The sequence below is a fragment of the Haliotis cracherodii genome, unplaced genomic scaffold (assembly GCF_022045235.1).
Source record: "Haliotis cracherodii isolate W230 unplaced genomic scaffold, xgHalCrac1.p SCAF_2, whole genome shotgun sequence".
NCBI classification, from domain to species: Eukaryota; Metazoa; Mollusca; class Gastropoda; order Lepetellida; family Haliotidae; genus Haliotis; species Haliotis cracherodii.
Genome location: NW_027266275.1, coordinates 41,763,041 through 41,785,120, shown reverse-complemented (window position 1 = coordinate 41,785,120; position 22,080 = coordinate 41,763,041). Strand labels below are relative to the sequence as shown.

General features: G+C 40.3%; 1 protein-coding gene across 1 annotated transcript in view; it reads left to right on the top strand.

The window, feature by feature from the left end:
- Positions 1–19,398, top strand: part of LOC139469132 (choline O-acetyltransferase-like) — a 40,097-nt gene extending 20,699 nt beyond the window's left edge. Inside the window, exons 5-14 of the mRNA XM_071251269.1 lie at positions 1,243–1,414; positions 1,982–2,159; positions 5,830–6,014; positions 6,324–6,424; positions 6,851–6,985; positions 11,269–11,391; positions 15,338–15,476; positions 15,835–15,897; positions 17,276–17,413; positions 18,529–19,398. Of these exons, the coding sequence (XP_071107370.1) occupies positions 1,243–1,414; positions 1,982–2,159; positions 5,830–6,014; positions 6,324–6,424; positions 6,851–6,985; positions 11,269–11,391; positions 15,338–15,476; positions 15,835–15,897; positions 17,276–17,413; positions 18,529–18,756 (1,462 nt within the window). The 3' untranslated portion in view covers positions 18,757–19,398. The remainder of the gene's footprint in view (positions 1–1,242; positions 1,415–1,981; positions 2,160–5,829; positions 6,015–6,323; positions 6,425–6,850; positions 6,986–11,268; positions 11,392–15,337; positions 15,477–15,834; positions 15,898–17,275; positions 17,414–18,528) is intronic.
- Positions 19,399–22,080: the final 2,682 nt, after the last annotated feature.

Here is a 22,080-nt window from a genome sequence, read left to right as displayed (position 1 = left end):
CATGAGCAGTTGGTGGGGAAGCTTCTGTCTATCCTGGTCATTGAGCAGTTGGTGGGGAAGCTTCTGTCTATACTGGTCATGAGCAGTTAGTGGGGAAGCTTCTGTCTATCCTGGTCATGAGCAGTTAGTGGGGAAGCTTCTGTCTATCCTGGTCATGAGCAGTTGGTAGGGAAGCTTCTGTCTATCCTGGTCATGAGCAGTTGGTGGGGAAGCTTCTGTCTATCCTGGGCATGAGCAGTTGGTGGGGAAGCTTCTGTCTATCCTGGTCATGAGCAGTTGGTGGGGAAGCTTCTGTCTATCCTGGTCATGAGCAGTTGGTGGGGAAGCTTCTGTCTATCCTGGGCATGAGCAGCTGGTGGGGAAGCTTCTGTCTATCCTGGTCATGAGCAGTTGGTGGGGAAGCTTCTGTCTATCCTGGTCATGAGCAGTTGGTGGGGAAGCTTCTGTCTATCCTGGTCATGAGCAGTTGGTGGGGAAGCTTCTGTCTATCCTGGTCATGAGCAGTTGGTGGGGAAGCTTCTGTCTATCCTGGTCATGAGCAGTTGGTGGGGAAGCTTCTGTCTATCCCGGTCATGAGCAGTTGGTGGGGAAGCTTCTGTCTATCCTGGTCATGAGCAGTTGGTGGGGAAGCTTCTGTCTATCCCGGTCATGAGCAGTTGGTGGGGAAGCTTCTGTCTATCCCGGTCATGAGCAGTTGGTGGGGAAGCTTCTGTCTATCCCGGTCATGAGCAGTTGGTGGGGAAGCTTCTGTCTATCCTGGTCATGAGCAGTTGGTGGGGAAGCTTCTGTCTATCCCGGTCATGAGCAGTTGGTGGGGAAGCTTCTGTCTATCCTGGTCAAAGCGCCCTGTGGTTAAGCCTGTGTGGTTCCAGGACTTCATGGGATTTCTTTCTTCGAATTGTTCCCTTTCATTTTTCAGATGGAGTAATTCAGCATTCTACATAAGATTCAATAGATTTATATATGATAATTACTTTGTCAACATTAGTGTAATTTTGTTAACTTCGTGACTTGGGTATATTGTACCCACACCCCAAAACACAAAACCCACACACCACCGCAAATACACCCTGCACTCCAAACCCCACACACCCACACACCCACACACCCATACCCTGCAACCACACCACCCGAACACCCCACCACCCCACACATACCCCAAATCACCATCCCCACTCTCCCACCCCATCAAACTCCTGATGTGAGGTTAGTCTGAATACCTATTACAAAATTGTTTGTCAGACGGGCACTTCCAATAGAGCGAGCTCGCCACAAAGAGAAGGGTCAACCGATGTGTATGGAGCAGCACTACCGCATCTTCACGTCGTATCGGGCCCCGGGGCTGAAAAAGGACTCGCAGATAACAGACACGGGCGATTGCACGGACAAAATCATTGTAGTGTGTAAAAATCAGGTAAAAACCATTACCCTTAAGTATCGATAATGTGCAGCAGAAGATATCTTTAGTTTACGTAATACTATAATGTTGTTTTTAATGTACAATGTATGTACAGTAAGTGTTTATTCATCTGTCGGTAAATTTAGTAATCATCTCACGGACAGACAAACCAGTGATTGATGTAATTTCACAATTCACGCTCTCGGGGCTTGATGACTATCAGCTCATCTAGTAAACAATAACAATGTGTGTGCGTTCGTGCGTGCGTGCGTGCGTGTGGCTAGTTGTACTTGTCGGGACTAATGCCGATGTTATAGTGCTAGCACACTGAGATACCATGCCGAAGTTTAACATGGAGACCCCACTCAGACAGAGTGTACTGACGTTCTACCTATAGACGACGGTGACGCTCCATCTTAATCGAAAGCACATACAAGGGTCTCACCTGGTTTCGGAATTGTAAAGGGACAATAGATACTGTACTGTATAAAACGTACAAGTTAACAATATGGATTTGAACGCTGTTATCTTCCACCTTTGATTGTCTTGAGTTTCATATTGGAATACGGGATGTTGTTTCAGTTTTTTGTCATGGAAGTTGCCACTGAAACAGGCAATCTCTCTGAAACTGAGATCTACAGGCAGCTTGAATTGATAGCGAGGCTCGCAGATGCAGATTCCACCAACGCCCCGCCGGTTGGCATTCTGACGTCACAGACACGGGACAAATGGGCGGCAGCTAGAAACAAATTACTGATGGGTAAGTCGAGGAAATAATAGTCACTTTATCCTACAGTGCTTCTTAAAGTCTAAATGGTCAACTAAAGCAATACACTTGAAATACGTTTCCTTTCAAAGATCGTCGATCGTATGCTGATTTCTGGAGACAGTGCTAATTATAGTTATAGGGGTGAACACGGCTGTCTTAAGACAGTCACAACTACAGTTTTTATAGGGGTCAACACGGCTGTCTTAAGACAGTCACAACTACAGTTGTTATAGGGCTGAACACGACTGTCTGGAAACAGTCACAGCTACAGTTGTTATAGGGCTGAACACGGCTGTCTGGAGACAGTCACAACTACAGTTGTTATAAGGCTGAACACGACTGTCTGGAGACAGTCACAACTACAGTTGTTATAGGGCTGAACACGACTGTCTGGAGACAGTCACAACTACAGTTGTTATAAGGCTGAACACAACTGTCTGGAGACAGTCACAACTACAGTTGTTATAGGGCTGAACACGGCTGTCTGGAGACAGTCACAACTACAGTTGTTATAGGGCTGAACACGGCTGTCTACAGACAGTCACAACTACAGTTGTTATAGGGCTGAACATGGCTGTCTGGAGACGGTGCTAATTATAGTTATAGGGGTCAACATGGCTGTCTGGAGACAGTCACAACTACAGTTGTTATAGGGCTGAACACGACTGTATGGAGACAGTCACAACTACAGTTGTTATAGGGCTGAACACGGCTGTCTGGAGACAGTCACAACTACAGTTGTTATTTGGCTGAACACGACTGTCTACAGACAGTCACAGCTACAGTTGTTATAGGGCTGAACACGGCGGTCTGGAGACAGTCACAGCTACAGTTGTTATAGGGCTGAACACGGCTGTCTGGAGACAGTCACAGCTACAGTTGTTATAGGGCTGAACACGACTGTCTGGAGACAGTCACAACTACAGTTGTTATAGGGCTGAACATGGCTGTCTGGAGACAGTCACAGCTACAGTTGTTATAGGGCTGAACATGGCTGTCTGGAGACAGTCACAGCTACAGTTGTTATAGGGCTGAACACGGCTGTCTACAGACAGTCACAGCTACAGTTGTTATAGGGCTGAACATGGCTGTCTGGAGACAGTCACAACTACAGTTGTTATAGGGCTGAACACGGCTGTCTGGAGACAGTCACAACTACAGTTGTTATAAGGCTGAACACGACTGTCTGGAGACAGTCACAACTACAGTTGTTATAGGGCTGAACACGACTGTCTGGAGACAGTCACAACTACAGTTGTTATAAGGCTGAACACAACTGTCTGGAGACAGTCACAACTACAGTTGTTATAGGGCTGAACACGGCTGTCTGGAGACAGTCACAACTACAGTTGTTATAGGGCTGAACACGACTGTCTACAGACAGTCACAACTACAGTTGTTATAGGGCTGAACATGGCTGTCTGGAGACGGTGCTAATTATAGTTATAGGGGTCAACATGGCTGTCTACAGACAGTCACAACTACAGTTGTTATAGGGCTGAACACGACTGTATGGAGACAGTCACAACTACAGTTGTTATAGGGCTGAACACGGCTGTCTGGAGACAGTCACAACTACAGTTGTTATTTGGCTGAACACGACTGTCTACAGACAGTCACAGCTACAGTTGTTATAGGGCTGAACACGGCTGTCTGGAGACAGTCACAACTACAGTTGTTATAGGGCTGAACACGGCTGTCTGGAGACAGTCACAACTACAGTTGTTATAGGGCTGAACACGACTGTCTGGAGACAGTCACAACTACAGTTGTTATAGGGCTGAACATGGCTGTCTGGAGACAGTCACAGCTACAGTTGTTATAGGGCTGAACATGGCTGTATGGAGACAGTCACAACTACAGTTGTTATAGGGCTGAACACGGCTGTCTGGAGACAGTCACAACTACAGTTGTTATAGGGCTGAACACGACTGTCTACAGACAGTCACAGCTACAGTTGTTATAGGGCTGAACACGGCGGTCTGGAGACAGTCACAGCTACAGTTGTTATAGGGCTGAACACGGCTGTCTGGAGACAGTCACAGCTACAGTTGTTATAGGGCTGAACACGACTGTCTGGAGACAGTCACAACTACAGTTGTTATAGGGCTGAACATGGCTGTCTGGAGACAGTCACAGCTACAGTTGTTATAGGGCTGAACATGGCTGTCTGGAGACAGTCACAGCTACAGTTGTTATAGGGCTGAACACGGCTGTCTACAGACAGTCACAGCTACAGTTGTTATAGGGCTGAACATGGCTGTCTGGAGACAGTCACAACTACAGTTGTTATAGGGCTGAACACGGCTGTCTGGAGACAGTCACAACTACAGTTGTTATAAGGCTGAACACGACTGTCTGGAGACAGTCACAACTACAGTTGTTATAGGGCTGAACACGGCTGTCTGGAGACAGTCACAACTACGGTTGTTATAGGGCTGAACACGACTGTCTACAGACAGTCACAACTACAGTTGTTATAGGGCTGAACATGGCTGTCTGGAGACGGTGCTAATTATAGTTATAGGGGTCAACATGGCTGTCTGGAGACAGTCACAACTACAGTTGTTATAGGGCTGAACACGACTGTATGGAGACAGTCACAACTACAGTTGTTATAGGGCTGAACATGGCTGTCTGGAGACAGTCACAGCTACAGTTGTTATAGGGCTGAACACGGCTGTCTGGAGACAGTCACAGCTACAGTTGTTATAGGGCTGAACACGGCTGTCTGGAGACAGTCACAGCTACAGTTGTTATAGGGCTGAACACGACTGTCTGGAGACAGTCACAACTACAGTTGTTATAGGGCTGAACATGGCTGTCTGGAGACAGTCACAGCTACAGTTGTTATTTGGCTGAACATGGCTGTCTGGAGACAGTCACAGCTACAGTTGTTATAGGGCTGAACACGGCTGTCTACAGACAGTCACAGCTACAGTTGTTATAGGGCTGAACATGGCTGTCTGGAGACAGTCACAACTACAGTTGTTATAGGGCTGAACACGGCTGTCTGGAGACAGTCACAACTACAGTTGTTATAGGGCTGAACATGGCTGTCTGGAGACAGTCACAACTACAGTTGTTATAGGGCTGAACACGGCTGTCTGGAGACAGTCACAGCTACAGTTGTTGTAGGGCTGAACATGGCTGTCTGGAGACAGTCACAACTACAGTTGTTATAGGGCTGAACACGGCTGTGTGGAGACAGTCACAACTACAGTTGTTATTTGGCTGAACACGACTGTCTGGAGACAGTCACAACTACAGTTGTTGTAGGGCTGAACATGGCTTTATGGAGGCTGTCGGTCACGTGTGGTCCCGACTGCATATATGTACACAATATAAGTGTTTCCCCCGCTCTCACGAAACTGGGGGTGATTCGAGGTGTGTCTCAAATAGCGTTGAATAGTTCAAACTATTGATGCATTTCATCTCTCCCTGTGACACTAAGTCGATAAAAAATCAAAATATCAATAGTGCTAGACTATAGATATATATGTGTAAAACAATGTGAAACAATACTGATAGTCAACATCTTTGTTCTCATGTAAAACCCACCTTGCTAGTTGACAGCCTTATTGAACCCACTAAACAGTTATGTTCACGGAAACATGGATATTATCATTCAATACATCATGACATGTTTCATCTTTTTAAGACCCGATCAACCGAGACTCTCTCGACGCTATAGAAAATTCCATCTTGATCCTCTGCCTTGACAAGCCGACATGCCCATCCCCCGACACCCTGAAGATCGACACGACCTGCCTCGCCCTGCACATGCTGCACGGGCAGGGCTCATGGGCCAACACGGCCAATCGGTGGTTCGACAAAACTATGCAGGTGAGAAATAAACAAATAAAACAATAAATATATAGCGTTCGTAAGACGAAGCTGTAAGTTATGGAGTCTAGACCCGACAAACACGTGCCAGAAAACAATTAACCACGAACCACACCAGGGTAAAATCACAGTCCATCCAGCCAAGTCACTGAGTCTAACCACCAGATCCTCTTTGTCAAATCTGACATAGGAACAATTCACTGTTAGAGGGGAGTGTTATACGGATATGTGACAACGTGATCAACAGGTCAAAGTAAGCGGATGTTCTGTCTAATTGTGAAACAAATGGCATCCGCGTTCTGTTTCTAGTTTATAGTGTCCGAGGATGGTGTGTCCGGCTTGAACTATGAACATTCAGTGGCAGAGGGTATTGCTGTTGGCCAGCTCGTGGAGCATTCCTTAAAGTACATGTAAGTACATGTCCTGACCGTTTTACAGGTGAACAGTGTGTGGCGGAGTTAACAACACATCTGTCAATCATGTGGGTACAAACAAAAATGTACCTGTGGCGTAAATTCTATTTGATTTCACCATATGACCATGCCAAGTGCCCACTATTTCACTTAATGGCCTTCGAATCAAACCTTTAAATGAATAGAAGCCATACCAAGTTTGCCTCTAGAAATGTCAGTCTTTTGCCAGTTGGAGACGTGCATCCTTGATTGATCTGCTAACTCTGAGTTGGTATGCTGTAATCCTCAGATTTCTATATTTTTTATTTAAATACAGTTTCTAATATATGCTTTCATCACTTACGTTTCCTAGTTTATATATTTGCTCAGCAACTTTCTAACATCTCAACCATACATGTCAGTTTTCGTCCCGTTTCTTCGCAGAGAGGATGCCAAACTGAGACAAAGATCTTTCTCTCAAAGTTCTATACGTAATGCATTAGTACCAAGAAAACTATCCTGGACAATTACATCAGAGACGGTTAAAGACATCGAAAAGGCAAATGAGTATATAGACGGGTGAGTAGCACAGTCTAATGAAGATATCGATGTCTGAGCAAAGCATTCAGTTACCTGTATGAGAGATTGTCTCTATATAATCATTGCCCTGCGTGAGATATTGTCTCTATATAATCAGTGCCCTGTATGAGATATTGTCTCTATATAATCAGTGCCCTGTGACAGCGATTGTCTCTATATAATCAGTGCCCTGTGTGAGACATTGTCTCTGTATAATCGGTGTCCTATATGAGATATTGTCTCTATATAATCAGTGCAGCCCTGTCTAACACCCACCGTTGTTTCGAACAAATCTGTTTTACCAGAATCTACTTTAACACATGCTTTCACAGAGCTAAACATACTTTTAAGAATAACATACATTTTACAATGACAGCCTTTCTGAAGTAGGGCATATAGTAGGTTTTTTTCTGTCGACATAGTCAAAGGCCTTTTTAAAGTCTATGAAGGCAGTATAAAATCTTCCATTTGGTTTAGAGATATATTTAGTAACAAGAGATTGCAAAGTAAAAATGTTGTACGTAGTTGAATATTCTTGTCTTAACCCGGCTTGCGCTTCAGATATCAAGTTGTTTATTTCCATCCATAATCTTAGCCTATTCTCTAGTATTGTAGTAAATAGTTTGCCAGTTGTATTCAAAAGGGATATTCCTCTGTAATTTGAAGTGTCCTTCGTATTTCCAGATTTATATAACGGGATAATCATGCCTATATTCCAATTATCAGGAAATGTTCCTGTATCAAATATGTTATTGAATAAAATGTTCAAGTACGGTGTAAAATATGGCTGTGACAGTTTATAGAAGGAGTTAGGAATACCATCTTCGCCTGGACTTTTGCCAGCATCAGTAATCTCTGTATCTTTGATAACACTTGACAGCAACTGGTCAGTAATAAATGGGAAGTGTTCGCAGTTTTCACAAGAGTGATTTTCAATGAAGTCTGTAACTATAGTCCCAAATTCACATGTTACACTTAATTCCGGATTTAATAAAAAATTTAAATAAGACAACCGATTGATGTATGAGATATTGTCTCAGTATAATCAGTGCCCTGTGTGAGATATTGTCTCTATATAATCAGTGCCCTGTATGAGATATTGTCTCTATATAATCAGTGCCCTATGTGAGGCATTGTCTCTATATAATCAGTGCCCTGTATTAGAGATTGTCTTTATATAATCAGTGCCTTGTGTGAGACATTGTCTCTATATAATCAGTGGCCTGTGTGAGATATTGTCTCTATATAATCAGTGCCCTGTGAGATATTGTCTGTATATAATCAGTGCCCTGTGTGAGATATTGTCTCAATATAATCAGTGCCCTGTGTGAGATATTGTCTCTATATAATCAGTGCCCTGTGTGAGACATTGTCTCTATATAATCAGTGCCCTGTATTAGAGATTGTCTTTATATAATCAGTGCCTTGTGTGAGACATTGTCTCTATATAATCAGTGGCCTGTGTGAGATATTGTCTCTATATAATCAGTGCCCTGTGAGATATTGTCTGTATATAATCAGTGCCCTGTGTGAGATATTGTCTCAATATAATCAGTGCCCTGTGTGAGATATTGTCTCTATATAATCAGTGCCCTGTGTGAGACATTGTCTCTATATAATCAGTGCCCTGTGAGATATTGTCTGTATATAATCAGTGCTCTGTATGAGAGATTGTCTCTATATAACTAAGGCCTTGTATGAGATATTGTCTCTATATAATCAGTGGCACGTGTGAGATATTGTCTCTCTATAATCAGTCCCCTGTGTGAGACATTGTCTCTATATAATCAGTGTCCTGTGTGAGATATTGTCTCTATATACTCAGTTACCTGTGTGCAAGTTGAAATACACATGAAGAATATCATGAAACATGCTAGAACGATATGCAGTTACTTAGTTGTGATAGGAAGTAAACGAAAATATATCTACAGCATAAGTATCAAATAGTAATACAGTACATGTAAATAGTACAAGGGGGATACTCCTGACGCGTCCTGTATTTGGTGTAAAAACAGGGAAAACACTGGTTCACTGCAGCATGATGCAAGGAGTGATGAGGATGTTCCCTTAAAGTCATTAATCTAGTAAAGTCTGCCAGAAGATCACTCTACACTATTTATAGTACACATCACACAGTCCTCTGTCAATTCAGTCGATGAAGCAACTGCGCATATTTGTACAAGGTATTTAGCATGCCTCTCAGTTTGTCTCAATCGTGTTCCCCGGGCAGCTGGACATGATATATTTTCTGCCGGTGTTAATCAAGCATCCCTGTCCTTTAAGACCTTTTTCACTGATAGGTGATTTACAGTTACCGTGCCAAGTCAAACGAGTGTTCTTCTGAATAAATGACATCCCTCCTCCTTAACTAGGGCCCTTGGGGGCCCCACGGATGGAAGGTATAACTTTATTAGGGCGCTAATGGGCAGAATGCATTTAACGATGTAAATCGTCTCGGGATTAATGATAGGCACATGGTCCGTTCTCATAGTTCGTTTCACTATCGATCTCTGGCTGGAGAGGTGTAAACAGTCTAATCACACCCCTGTGACGTCATTCTCAGCCTCGTTTGCGTTTGTCTGGAACTTTAATGGAAACTGTCTGGTCTCGCGGACTTGGAGTTCGACCGCATGTTTCTCACTCTTTACGGTGCTGATGGCTGATGGCTAATGCCAGTTTATGATTCATTCTATAGTTAATCCGGCAAACATTACTTTTTTCGGCTGAATGGCATTTTGGAGAAAATTAAAAGATTAGTGTTAAATGTGGTATGCTTGTTGTGGATTTTGGTTCGATTTGTCAATTTGAATTAAAAACTTATGAATACGCGAGATTTCTGAGCGGACGACAGAGTCACGGAATGGAAATGTTAAGAGTGTTTTATATCATCTCTAAATTTGGAAATGTCAAGTCAAACTTAGTTCATGAAATATTTGCCAACGAATGACAAATCAAACTGTAAAAGACTCAATCACATTTTCTCCGAAACGAGGCTGAGAAATTTCATTGACGCTGTTCGAGATCGAATTAGATGTAGCGGACATTTCTGTGAGGAATACGCTATTGAGTTACTTCCGGTGAGTCGGCAACACTCTTGCCATGTCTCACGCACGATTCCTAATCCAACAAACTCGAGAATTTCTTCCGTCAATATTTACAAACTAAACAGTCTCCGAATTGGCCCCCTTATTCAATAGTGGGCCGTTTCTTTGCCCCACTCTACCCAATCCCTCCCCCCTCTACCAGTGATCAGTCGATAAGAGTCCGGAGTCTTATGGGGGCCATTCGAGTCAAATCCAATTAGACGGGACGCCTCGTTTTCAGATTGGCACCATCGATTTTACCTCCCCAGTCTAAAGAGCGACACGGATGCCTTATGACGGAGGTCGAGACCAGATCAAAGGCGATAGTGGGACTCTTTTTCCTATGAAATCAAATAAAATGCCTTATAACTCTCATAAAGGCCTACCTCGTTTGTAACACGGGAACAAATTGGCTTATTCCCCGAAAACCGGTGCATAATTAATCAACTGCCCCTGATATAAGGACCGGGGCAAGCAATTTTCCATTAAAAGTGGCCAAAGGCAAGTAATTTGGTGTATTGCCGAAGATTTGCCCTTTAAACGAGCTCAATTTCGATACTCCAATCTTGCGAAGTGAGGACATCCATACCTAATCTCACCGGCGGTCAAAACTAATAAGAAAAGAAAATAGACCTAATTTTCTATTTCCTACCCAAGGGAGCGCTCTTAACTCGTCTAAAGTAATTGTCATCAAGGCGTAAAGTCTCGCGAGAACACGTCGTGATCCAACGATAATATACGAGGCGGCAACTCGGAAGTTTGTTCACGTTTCGGGTCAGTTTCGTAGCCAAAACAAAGTGTAAAACTTAACCGTCTTATATGCATAATATATGTCCAGCATCAAATTAGATTTCGTCATGTGATCCATGTCTGCCTCGGTTTCACATTTGGGTCGAGTCGGCTCCAGTGTGTTTAGGGGTAACGAGTATGCTGCTGGCAGATAGTTGAAGACTGAGAACAATGACTATTATCGTATTAACGTATTGTTCGAACCCGTCTCAAGCAGATCCTAGCAAGGCCCGGGGAAGCTACTGTGTATAGCGAATGACAGTCCCTCATTATAATAATACTTATAAGAAGTAAATAATAATTATTACTCATCAGCGACATGGATATTTTCATATGAAGTAGATTCATACGAAATGAAGATGACAATGTATTGGAACTAATTAATTAAATGCTTGGGTTGTTTTTTTCCAGATTAATAGACGACCTTGACCTTACAATAGTAAGGTTCGACAACTTCGGCCGAGATTTCCCAAAGTCCCAAGGAATGAGTCCCGATTCTTTCATCCAACTTGCTCTACAGTTTACATACTATAAGTACGTTTTTCAATACATACATGATATGTTCTATTCACAGATAGCTCTTAAACGTATTATCCGTAAACTTGCAATGTATATGTATAAAATGGTTTCTCAGTAGACTAACGCTTAGTCTATGAAAACATTTCTTTAAAATAGTTGTTTTTGAATAATTGTTTTTATTTCAAAAGAACCTTTCCTCTTCTGCTGTTTTCATATGTGGAATCAAGGAAACTAGACTTGGTTTAGTTAGATCCAGACTTGCCTTGGCTTTTAGTAAAAAAATAATATAAAATACCCAAATGATTAAAATAATACTTTTTGAATACTAGTAATGAATTAAATAAACAAGTGTTATTTTATGAACACGTTATGGGATAGTATACATAATTGGGGGAACACTTTTTTCTTCTTTTTTTTTAAAAATGCTACTCCGAAGTTTTCAGAAGACGTATTACGACGAGACCGTGCCATGACTGAGATGTTAGGAATGTTGCTTACCCCGAGGGTATTGAAAGTTAACTCTTTAAAGGCCTGTCCAGTGTTCATCAATATTATATACGCTTCACGCCCTTGTTCTCCCGGCCCACCAAGGACGAATGAGAAAAGTGTAATAATTAACTGTCAACCACATCGCTCAACGCCATAAGATACCAAGACATTCTGACGCTCTTTTCGTAGTTGGAAATGACAGATGTAATTGTGATGCTAACAAGAAATATTTTTCCAAGTTTTTCATAACTTCAATGAAATAAACCATGAATATGAAAAAATCGTTTTTGGCAACATATGACGTTTTAAGGTCCACTTGACGTACCCAGGGGAAACTGAACATCTTTGAAACATTGATTTATGAAAATAGGGGGAAAATGCGGAAATTGTTCCATTTAACGTTTTTCCCCTTCGGCGCAAATAACGTCTGATACAAAACATGAACGTGGGGGAAACTAGGAAATTGACGCTAACAATCAAAGTGACAGCTGACAAAGTTGTCAATGAAGAACGATGTTGAAGGATGTCAGACATGGTGTTTGGAATCACGCGACGTTCTATTGGATTTTGGGTGACTGGAAAATGTGTAAGTCACGCCCAACAACGTCACTCCGTTCCGACGTGACTTTGAAGAGATAACATGATCGGATCCATGTTGTGCAGAGGCCCTCGAAATAGAAATGAAAGTTTAAGAAACAGATTTTCGAACTTTCTATCCGGGGGTATACTTTGTAATTACTTGGTGTCTTTTATACCGCGCTGTTACTTTAACTAAGGAAATGATCTTGCCATGTTCAAGAAGGTTGTGCATTGCTTATCGACGGCGCAGTGTGTGTTGAGTCAATACATTCTTATGCACAAACAGTTGAAGGTTACGGTTAAGCACGACCATGTCTTAACGCATCTTGTATTTTCTATCTCTACTGAGACAATTAGGTCGTACCTCTTAAACGGGAAAAAATCATCTCGTTCTAACTCAGTATTTGTTTATAAATTGTACTGTAAGTATTTCTGAAGGTTGCCTGGCCCTGGCTGAATGCAGCTGGACGTGCATCAGGAATATAGCGATTGTATTGAAATCTGCTGTAGTACGTACTAGGGTTTATTGATAGTTTGAAATATCACGTTGTTTCCAAATGAAAATGATAAAATATGATATCTGTTGTCACATTTTTATGTGATTTTCGTGAAAAGCAATTATTTCATGACAAATACAGATATTCTATTTCATTATATAGTGTATACATATGTGCTGAAATTATATCGTGTGTTGAGCTATTAAGGGCAAAACGAAAGTATGAATGTGATATCTCTCGACATGATAAAAATTATTATCCTAACAAATGACCAAACACCTGATGGAAAAGGACGATCTCATAAACCACTTGTGTCATTATACAGTTAGTCAGACTTTTTCATATACACCACTGGGCATAACTTCATCAAAACATTTCATTTCAAAACTCGATTATTCACCAGAAAAAAATGGCACCGTTTATTTCAATCTGTTTCACATGTAACCTTTCTTGGAGATGAACAACAGTGTTGTCAATGTCCGCTTCCGACCCGGGGATTAAACTTGATAGCCCCAGTGTTAGTACGAATCCCTACAGACCTGTATCGTCTCTCAACCAAAGGTTTATAAACTTGGCGGCGACAACAGAGAATTGGTTCCAAGGCTCTAAGCTTGCAGATGAAGAATTGGACTGTCAGGACATAACTAATAACACATTCATTTGGATGTTCGAATTGATTTTGTGACACCGCTTCGTATCGCGTAAACGTACATCAGATATTTTAGCCAAATGCAACTGAAATCATTCGCACTGGTCTGGTTGATAATTAGGATAACGCCCTAATGAAATTGTGTATGGTCTGATGGTCGGCTTTGAAAAAAACTGTGATTTTTATGTGAGTTATATTTTGCGTGGGCAACTATTCGTCCTTTATCTTCCTGTAGGTATAGTTCATGTCTTCTTCTGTCATGAACATAATAGGCTATATAGCTTGTGTAGTCGCGGAGGAAATAATTTTATTACATTGGTACATCAAGGTGTTATTTCGTTACGTCTTATATTTCCTCAAAAATGTCTCATAAACATTCGTTTTGCTCCCAAATAATGTGGAGATATGTACAAATGTATATTACTTGGCATAATCATGGGACTGAGATACAAACGCCCTAGGCTGGCGTTACTAACACGGAGTAAGTAGCCATTTAGTTAATACAAGTCAGTAATATACAATTGTCCAATGAAAGGGACCAGTTAACGATGCCATAAAAAAATGTCCCGTGGGCCTATTGTTGCAAGGCCCACATGGAAGATAAATGATAATCGCAAAATACATGCAAAAGTGGACGTTTATGATTAACAGAAACAAATTACATATTAGATGTAAGAAAATAGAATTATAACTAAAATAGTCTACCCGTCTGTCACATGCATTACATGGACAAGTCAGTCGAGGATACTGGTGTGTAGATACAGGGAGTAGGGAGTAACAACTGTTCTTGCGTTTTCAACCCTGGTAGAGTGATGGGTGAACTGTTACACAAATGCACGTTTTTGACTGGATAATAACATAGGAATGTCTTTAACCGATATCCTTAACATGAGATGACACAATCAAACTGTGTCAACGCTACACAAATCAGAAACAAGACACCAGGTGCTTGTCCAAGGTACTGCTATCAGCCGTGTCATGAACGTGTAAACTGTTAACAATAACAGGGGTTTATACTCGTATCTGTTTGAGTACATATCAAAATTAAAGATTCTGCACTCCCGATGGTTCAAGTGAGCTGAAACGTTATGAAGATATGTTCGATAACATGAATTTGATTTGGTCATGGCGTGGACATAAAAAAATAGTTTCCAATTTTTAAAAGTGAAACAACATTGTTTAGAATGTTTATATAAAAAAACACGGTCGAGAAATGTTACAGATCGATATGCTATGGAGCACGGAAATGGATTCAGATTTCTTCACGCCATGGAATTGAAAATCTTAGTTGTTGCTTTTTTTAATTAAAAATTATTTTTTAAAACGCAGAAACTGTAAAACCACCATCCTCTCACAAACCAAAAAGCCCCCAGGGCAGATAGTTTGATAGGATATGTACCTCGGGTGTATTCAGGACATTTAGATGGAGAAATATGCTTTATTTATCTTAGAATTGAAAATAGAATAAAAAAATAAGAGTATCACAGAAATATAGTTGAAACGTCGTGAAGATAATAAATATGAGGACAGGTTACTGGTCTGCACAACCATCTCTGCTCTCGCTGTGGACATCTTGAGAAAGTGAGGATTTCTACATATCAGGAAGTGCATTACCCAGTGCTTTCAATTACATTTGACATTCGGCACACTTTGAATGTCGGGCAACATTGCCTATCTTTTTTAATGTAGGCCTACAGAAAGGTTGACTCGAGCGAGTGAATAATATGTAAATAATGTGTCTCCTCAGAGTACATTCCCGCCTGGTGTCAACGTATGAGAGCGCATCCACCCGTCGCTTCCGGCTCGGCAGAGTTGACAACATCCGGGCCAACTCTCTGGCAGCTCTTGAATGGTCTAAGGCGATGATAGGAGAAATAGACTGTACCGTACGTAGATGCTGGCAATATACAATTATCCACATATAACTGTGAATACAATGATTAAGTTTTAATGGTGAGGTGTGCACGATTTGGTCGTAAATGTTGACAATACTATAGACCCTGTTCTCTATTATCAAGTCATTAGCAAGCGTGAGTGAGTATGATTATATGCCGTTTTAACAATATCCCAGCAGTGTCTAAGTCACCATATAAACCGATTCTTAGACATGGCCAGCTTTGTCACAAGGTTAATCAAGGACAACCACCACCATGGCCATACGCTGTACCTATACTTAGAGTTCAGTTCGTGGTACTGGATCAAATTGTAGTCATCATACTTAATATTCTGATATGTTTGTTTCAGGATGAGGAGAAATTCGCTATGCTACAAGAGGCCTTACAACGGCAAGCCGACTACATGACTGATGTAAGTATCTAACAATGGGAAATATTCATTTTCTATATAATTTCAAAACGCAACGGCTCACAATATTGACTTAATGTTTTGTTTTCTTTCTCTATGGAATATCAGAATATGTTTATCGTTTTCTTGTGAAGTGAAAAACATTTTTAGAAGAAGAGCATTAATTATCCTTGCACATTACTCTTTTCTTTTGGAATAAATCGATATTATGTACTTCTTTAAATTCCAGCAAGTTTTTCACACCGCAAATGTTGAATGTTACATAAAAACTCTTTACAGGCTTCTTGCACTCGTATAAAAATTACATGTTTAATTGAGGCAGAAAGTTACAGTGACTAAGTTGACCTCATAGAATTATATAATCAATGAATCAGAAAAACGTCATTTGCTCACATCCGACACAAGCCACAAAAGGTTTCACGTTTTTTTTGCATAAAGGTTGCTTGAGTGTTTTTCTTGGTCTCAGAATAAGGTGGACAAATATTTGTTGTAGCTTTAGATCCTTAAGTACTCGATTCTTCTGTAAACTACAATTTCCGACATTGTTCGACGCTGTTTCCAGCCATACCACCTGAACTCGGACTTTGGAAAGAAATGAAAGTCTGCAGGGAAATAGGTTGTTCTCTCAATTTCCGTTATGGACCCTCCCAAGTTAACATTGACAAAACCCGATCTTTATCGAGGCAACCATAATTAGACTGTGGCTTTTGAGAACCGAAAATTAGAATAGTCAGTGGGATCAAATTCCTGACGAAGAGTTCAAAGGATTCGGGTGACTTTTGTTTCACAAAGGGCAAATAGCTAATTGCCAGTGAGGACGTTTTGCGTAATTCAGGCCACGCCAAGTCCATCTCGAGCCCGTATATGGACGAGACATAATCTGTTATCAAACAAAGAAAATTAATTAAGATCAATGAAATCTGCAAGGTGAATTTTGTGTTGTTAGCGTGGCAACGTAACCTAAATAACGTCAATTTAGGTGAAGGGAAATCTTGGAAGATCTGTGTCTTACGAAGTCCTGTTTTTTACCTTTATTTTATCGTTTCACATTTAAATGACGATGCCAAAAACATTTACTATAAATTTGTTTTATTGATAGTTGAGTTTGTTTAAACTAAGTCTCGTCAGAAATCATACCGAAGAGAATACTGTTAATATAAAGGCTGCTAATTGTATCTATGCAGCCTCAAAAACAGAGGAAAGGGCTCCAGGGCAATGTCAAATTGTTAATTGTCGATATATTTCTGAATAAAGCATGATGTCAGTTTCCTTCATTTTAGTCTGTGGTGTTTACAGATTAATATATCCTTGCCTTTTGCTGTATATCAAACATGACATGCATGTTATCAGTGCAAAAAGTACACATGTGGGTTGTTTGCAGACAATCCTTGGTCACGGCATTGACTGTCACCTTTTGGGACTTCGAGAATGCGCAGTCGACGCGTGTATTCCTATGCCAGACTTCTTTAAAGATGAAGGATTCCGACTTGCCAACCATTTCACCATGTCAACGAGTCAGGTATACAACAACCACGCACATTTCTTAATCTAACTGTATATTTTGCAATTCCCAATTTGCCAATGTTAAACTTTAATAGTAGGGACGTTAACGCCCTTGCCTCGGGAAGATGAATGGGGACTGTATATTTTCTAGTCTGTCTCAGTCCCTGAACCTGTAGTTTCATTCCCACACCACACTTTTTGTAATGCAAAGTGACTGGGGATTCTTATTTAATTTGAATGGAATTATTTGTTTCCATCAAACTTATATATTTTCAGAGACTAAGCGGTACACTAGGTATTGTGTGGCGTTGGCGTTTTGTGTGTGCATGCATATATATATATATATATGTATATATATATATATATATATATATATATATATATATATATACTGGCCAAAAAAAGAAACGCATAGCTGAAATCTGTTTTTCAAACTTGACTGTTATTAAAGATGAAGGCTTGAACTCAATATAAATGTCATTGCTAACTGTGAATATTGACTTACACGAATTTATTGCACCCGAACACAACATTTGGTGACTTGTACAGTATCTTGAAACCAAACTGGGAGAAATTGCATGGAGAAAAAGCTGTAAGCATGCTGCACGTGCAAATTCGGCTACTTAACCTTTATACCGATGGGTATAAAAATTTGGCAGTCCTGCTGCGAATCACTCTCCGATGTTCTGTATACGTGACTCTCATGATGCCAAGACTGAATGAAGACTGTTTGGCCAGTGTATATTAGATAAAATAATAAAGTCCACGTTAGTCCAACATCATCTTTATATCAGTTTCAGACATAGTACTTTCACTATCTCATGATAGCTCTTCAGTGTAACTGACAATGACATATGAATGACAATGTCATACTTATGATGGCGTCATGAATGACAACTGTGACGTCATAATGTATTTACACACTCCAATGACGACATCAAGTAATGAAACAATTTTAGGGAAACATTTTGAATTAAAATATACCGTATTTGTAAAGTAGCAGTGTAACATTTACGATTGAAATGACACATGTATTAATACATTCTAGAGTTCAAATAACTGTATATTTATATACTATTATGCTGGATGTAGACTTGCCCAATCACGCCATAACGTCCAGCTTTTTTTCAGGTGCCAACGTCAATGGACTCTTTCATGTGTTATGGACCTGTCGTACCTGATGGTTACGGTATTTGCTATAACCCCCACCCCGACTACATCCTCGTCACCGTCTCCTCCTTCAACAGCAACGACGACAGCGACTCTGCCTTCTTTGCGATGTCGCTGGAAAGTAGTCTACTGCAGATGAAGGAACTTTGTCTCAAGGCTAAGGAGTTCAACAATGTACCGCCATCTTGACAAACAATACATTGTAAGCTTTGACAGATCACGGTGTGCTATCAGTAACTGTCAGTACTCTCAGTATTAGTAAATAATTAGGAGTACACGTGTTTTATGGAAAACACAGTTCTTAAAATAGTTATAACGGTACTTGTATGCGCTTAGGAATTTCACCACGTGTTTGTGTCTGGCGCGTCTATGTTAATAGGCCATTATCTGCCTCATGTTATTCATAAGACGACAGGGGAAATAACATCGCCATCACCTATGAATAATGCTAATCGCAGTGATACCTGGTCTGTTAGGGAAGTGGGTGACTTCGTTCTGTGGTCTTGACCATTTTCAAGAAGCGAACCATTTGGTTAACATTAAGGTATTAATCATCATTCTGATTGTTCCATAAGAACACAGATTGATAACTTATCACATACGTAAGATACGCCTCCAAACGGAGGTATTAGAGATTTCACCATTCGGGCTTTAGGGTGTCTTTCAGGAACTACAACACTTGAAGTTGTAATTATGTTCTCTTATATCCTGATCCGTCCACACTGGACATACAAAAATAGGGTATGTGTTTTTATTGTGTACAGATTTCCTATGTTCTTTAAAGAATTAAACTATCTGAACAAAGTAAGACTTAAACGCAAGATTCAATGACTGATAATTAAAAGCATTTTAGATAGATGCATGTATAAGATCACATGCATACCTGTAAATATCTGTGAAATTTCTGAAATTTTAAGAAACACTTATTTATATATTAAGCAAATTTAACTATCGTTATCCTCATATCTATGCAAATATATTGTTCAATTTCTTATTTAATATTTTAATTATCAGGATAGATGTTCTCAAAATTGTGCGTCATTTGATCCGGTTGAGGAAAAGAATTTAATCTTCAGCATATAAAGATATGACCAGTACAACTTAGAATGCTGCATTTCTGGTGGAAGAGGTGGTAATTCATTCGTAAACCATCCAGTCCTTCAGTTTGAACTGCATTATTTTTTTATTAATAATTCTCACAAACGTTAAGCTTACGAGACAGATATTTCTGATTTTCTATTATTATTTTTTAAATAGTATTTAAATCTTATTTATAATCTGTGCTAGGATTACTGCTTTTTGTGTATTTGTTCGTTTTAACATCATTGATTATTGTATGTACGCAATGTTCGTTATATTAGAGTACCATCTAGTATGTTCCGTGCTACGGCTATGGGTTGTGAAATGGCGTTCAATTGTGGTTTCATTTCAACCAACCTTCACCATTTGATATACTTATTGAGTGTACCTTCTTTTGTAGGCACTGTTTATAAACGTACATGCTGACTCTATACATATTAGGTGAGTTTGTCATTTTATCGGGAGAATATACAAATATATCTACAAATACAGTGTATATATATATATATATATATATATATATATATATATATATATATATATATATATATATATATATATATATATTCTCCCGATACAATGACAAACTCACCTAGTACGAGGGCCATTCAATATATAACCAGCCTAACCTATTTGCTACTGCTCCTCACTTCTTCTTTTTCCACATAATCACCATTGAGGTCTATGCACTTTGTCCAGCGATGTGTGAGAGCTAAAAGCCCGTTGTGATAGAAACCATGGGGTTGTTTGTGTAACCACCCCTCCACTGCTGTCGTGAGTTCATCGTCGGACCAGAAATGACGTCCATACAGTTCTTTCTTCAAGTTTGGGAAGAGAAAGTAGTCGCTTAGTGCCAGGTCTGGTGAGTAAGATGGATGAGGCAATACTTTGAACCCGTTCCGCTTCACTGCGGCAACCGCAAGTCAAGGTGTGCACTCTGGCATTATCATGTTGGAGCAGCACACCTTTTGTGATCTTTCCACGACGTTTGGCAAGAATAACAGTCCGCAAACGGTCCAGGAGATCGGAGTAGTACCCTCCAGTAATAGTCTGGTCACGTGGCAAGTAGTCAATGAGCAAGACCCCTTTGGTATCCCAAAAGATGGTTGCCATGACTTTGCCAGCCGATGGTTGAGTCCTCATACCCAGACGATCATGCGAAATGGTATGGCCACTTCCCTCTGAAATGTCTAAGGCCTTGGCCATTTCTGACACCTTCATTCGCCTGTCTTTGACAACCAGTTGTCTCACAGCTTCACTAGTTCATTGGTCACCTCTACAGGCCTGCCAGGGCATGGCTCATCTTCCAGGTTCACCCGACCCCTCTTAAATTCAGCAACCCAGAATTTGACCTGTGCATACGAAGGTGCACTGTCACCATAAACATCTGACAATTCATCATGTATCTCCTTTCCCGGTTTCCCTTTTAAGTAGAGGTACCTAATAACAGCCCTGTATTCAACCTTTGACGAAAATTTGGCAGAATCTACCCTTGCCATCTTTATAGATCACGTGTGTGACTTCAAATACAATTTCCTCAGTGAAACTTTGTCTATGCACGTGACATACATTGGTGCACAGCACGTGACAAACATGCAACCGTTAAGATCTGATAAATAGCTTAGGCTGGTTATATATTCAATGGTGGTTATGTGGAAAAAGAAGAAGTGAGGAGCAGTAGCAAATAGGTTAGGCTGGTTATATATTGAATGGCCTTCGTACTAGGTGAGTTTGTCATTGTATCGGGAGAATATACAAATATATATATATATATATATATATACACACAAACACACACACACACACACACTGTATTTGTATATATATTTGTATATTCTCCCGATACAATGACAAGCTCACCTAGTATGTATAGTCAGCATGGACGTTTATAAACAGTGCCTACAAAAGAAGGTATATATATATATATATATATATATATATATATATATATATATATATATATATATATATATATATATATTATTGTTGTTGTTGTTGTTGTTGGTACTTTATAAATGGCATCATACGATGGAGTCTTGCAATAGAAGCAACCGTGTCCAGTGTATCTGTATATCATCGTTCTTTCATGGTGTGTGTCATCGCCATCGGTATGACCGTGTGAGCGTTACGTTCTTGAAATCATCCGAATCATGTTGGATTGGGCCCAAGGAAGCCCTAGGAAGTACTTGATCTGGGATTTCAATACTACACAATTAACATTTCAAATTTACAATTACACTTTAGCAAAATGTTCCCATGATGCATAATGATAATCATTGTCATAGTTAGTTCAACATGCAATACTGGAGCTGTGTTTGTGATATTATCCGTAGCTGGATAGCGTGTTTAAGTCAAATCCAACTCCGTACTATGGTGAAGAGGTTTGCAGTACTGCCGAGTGATTATTGTCGTCACGTTACTACAGAGTCTTAC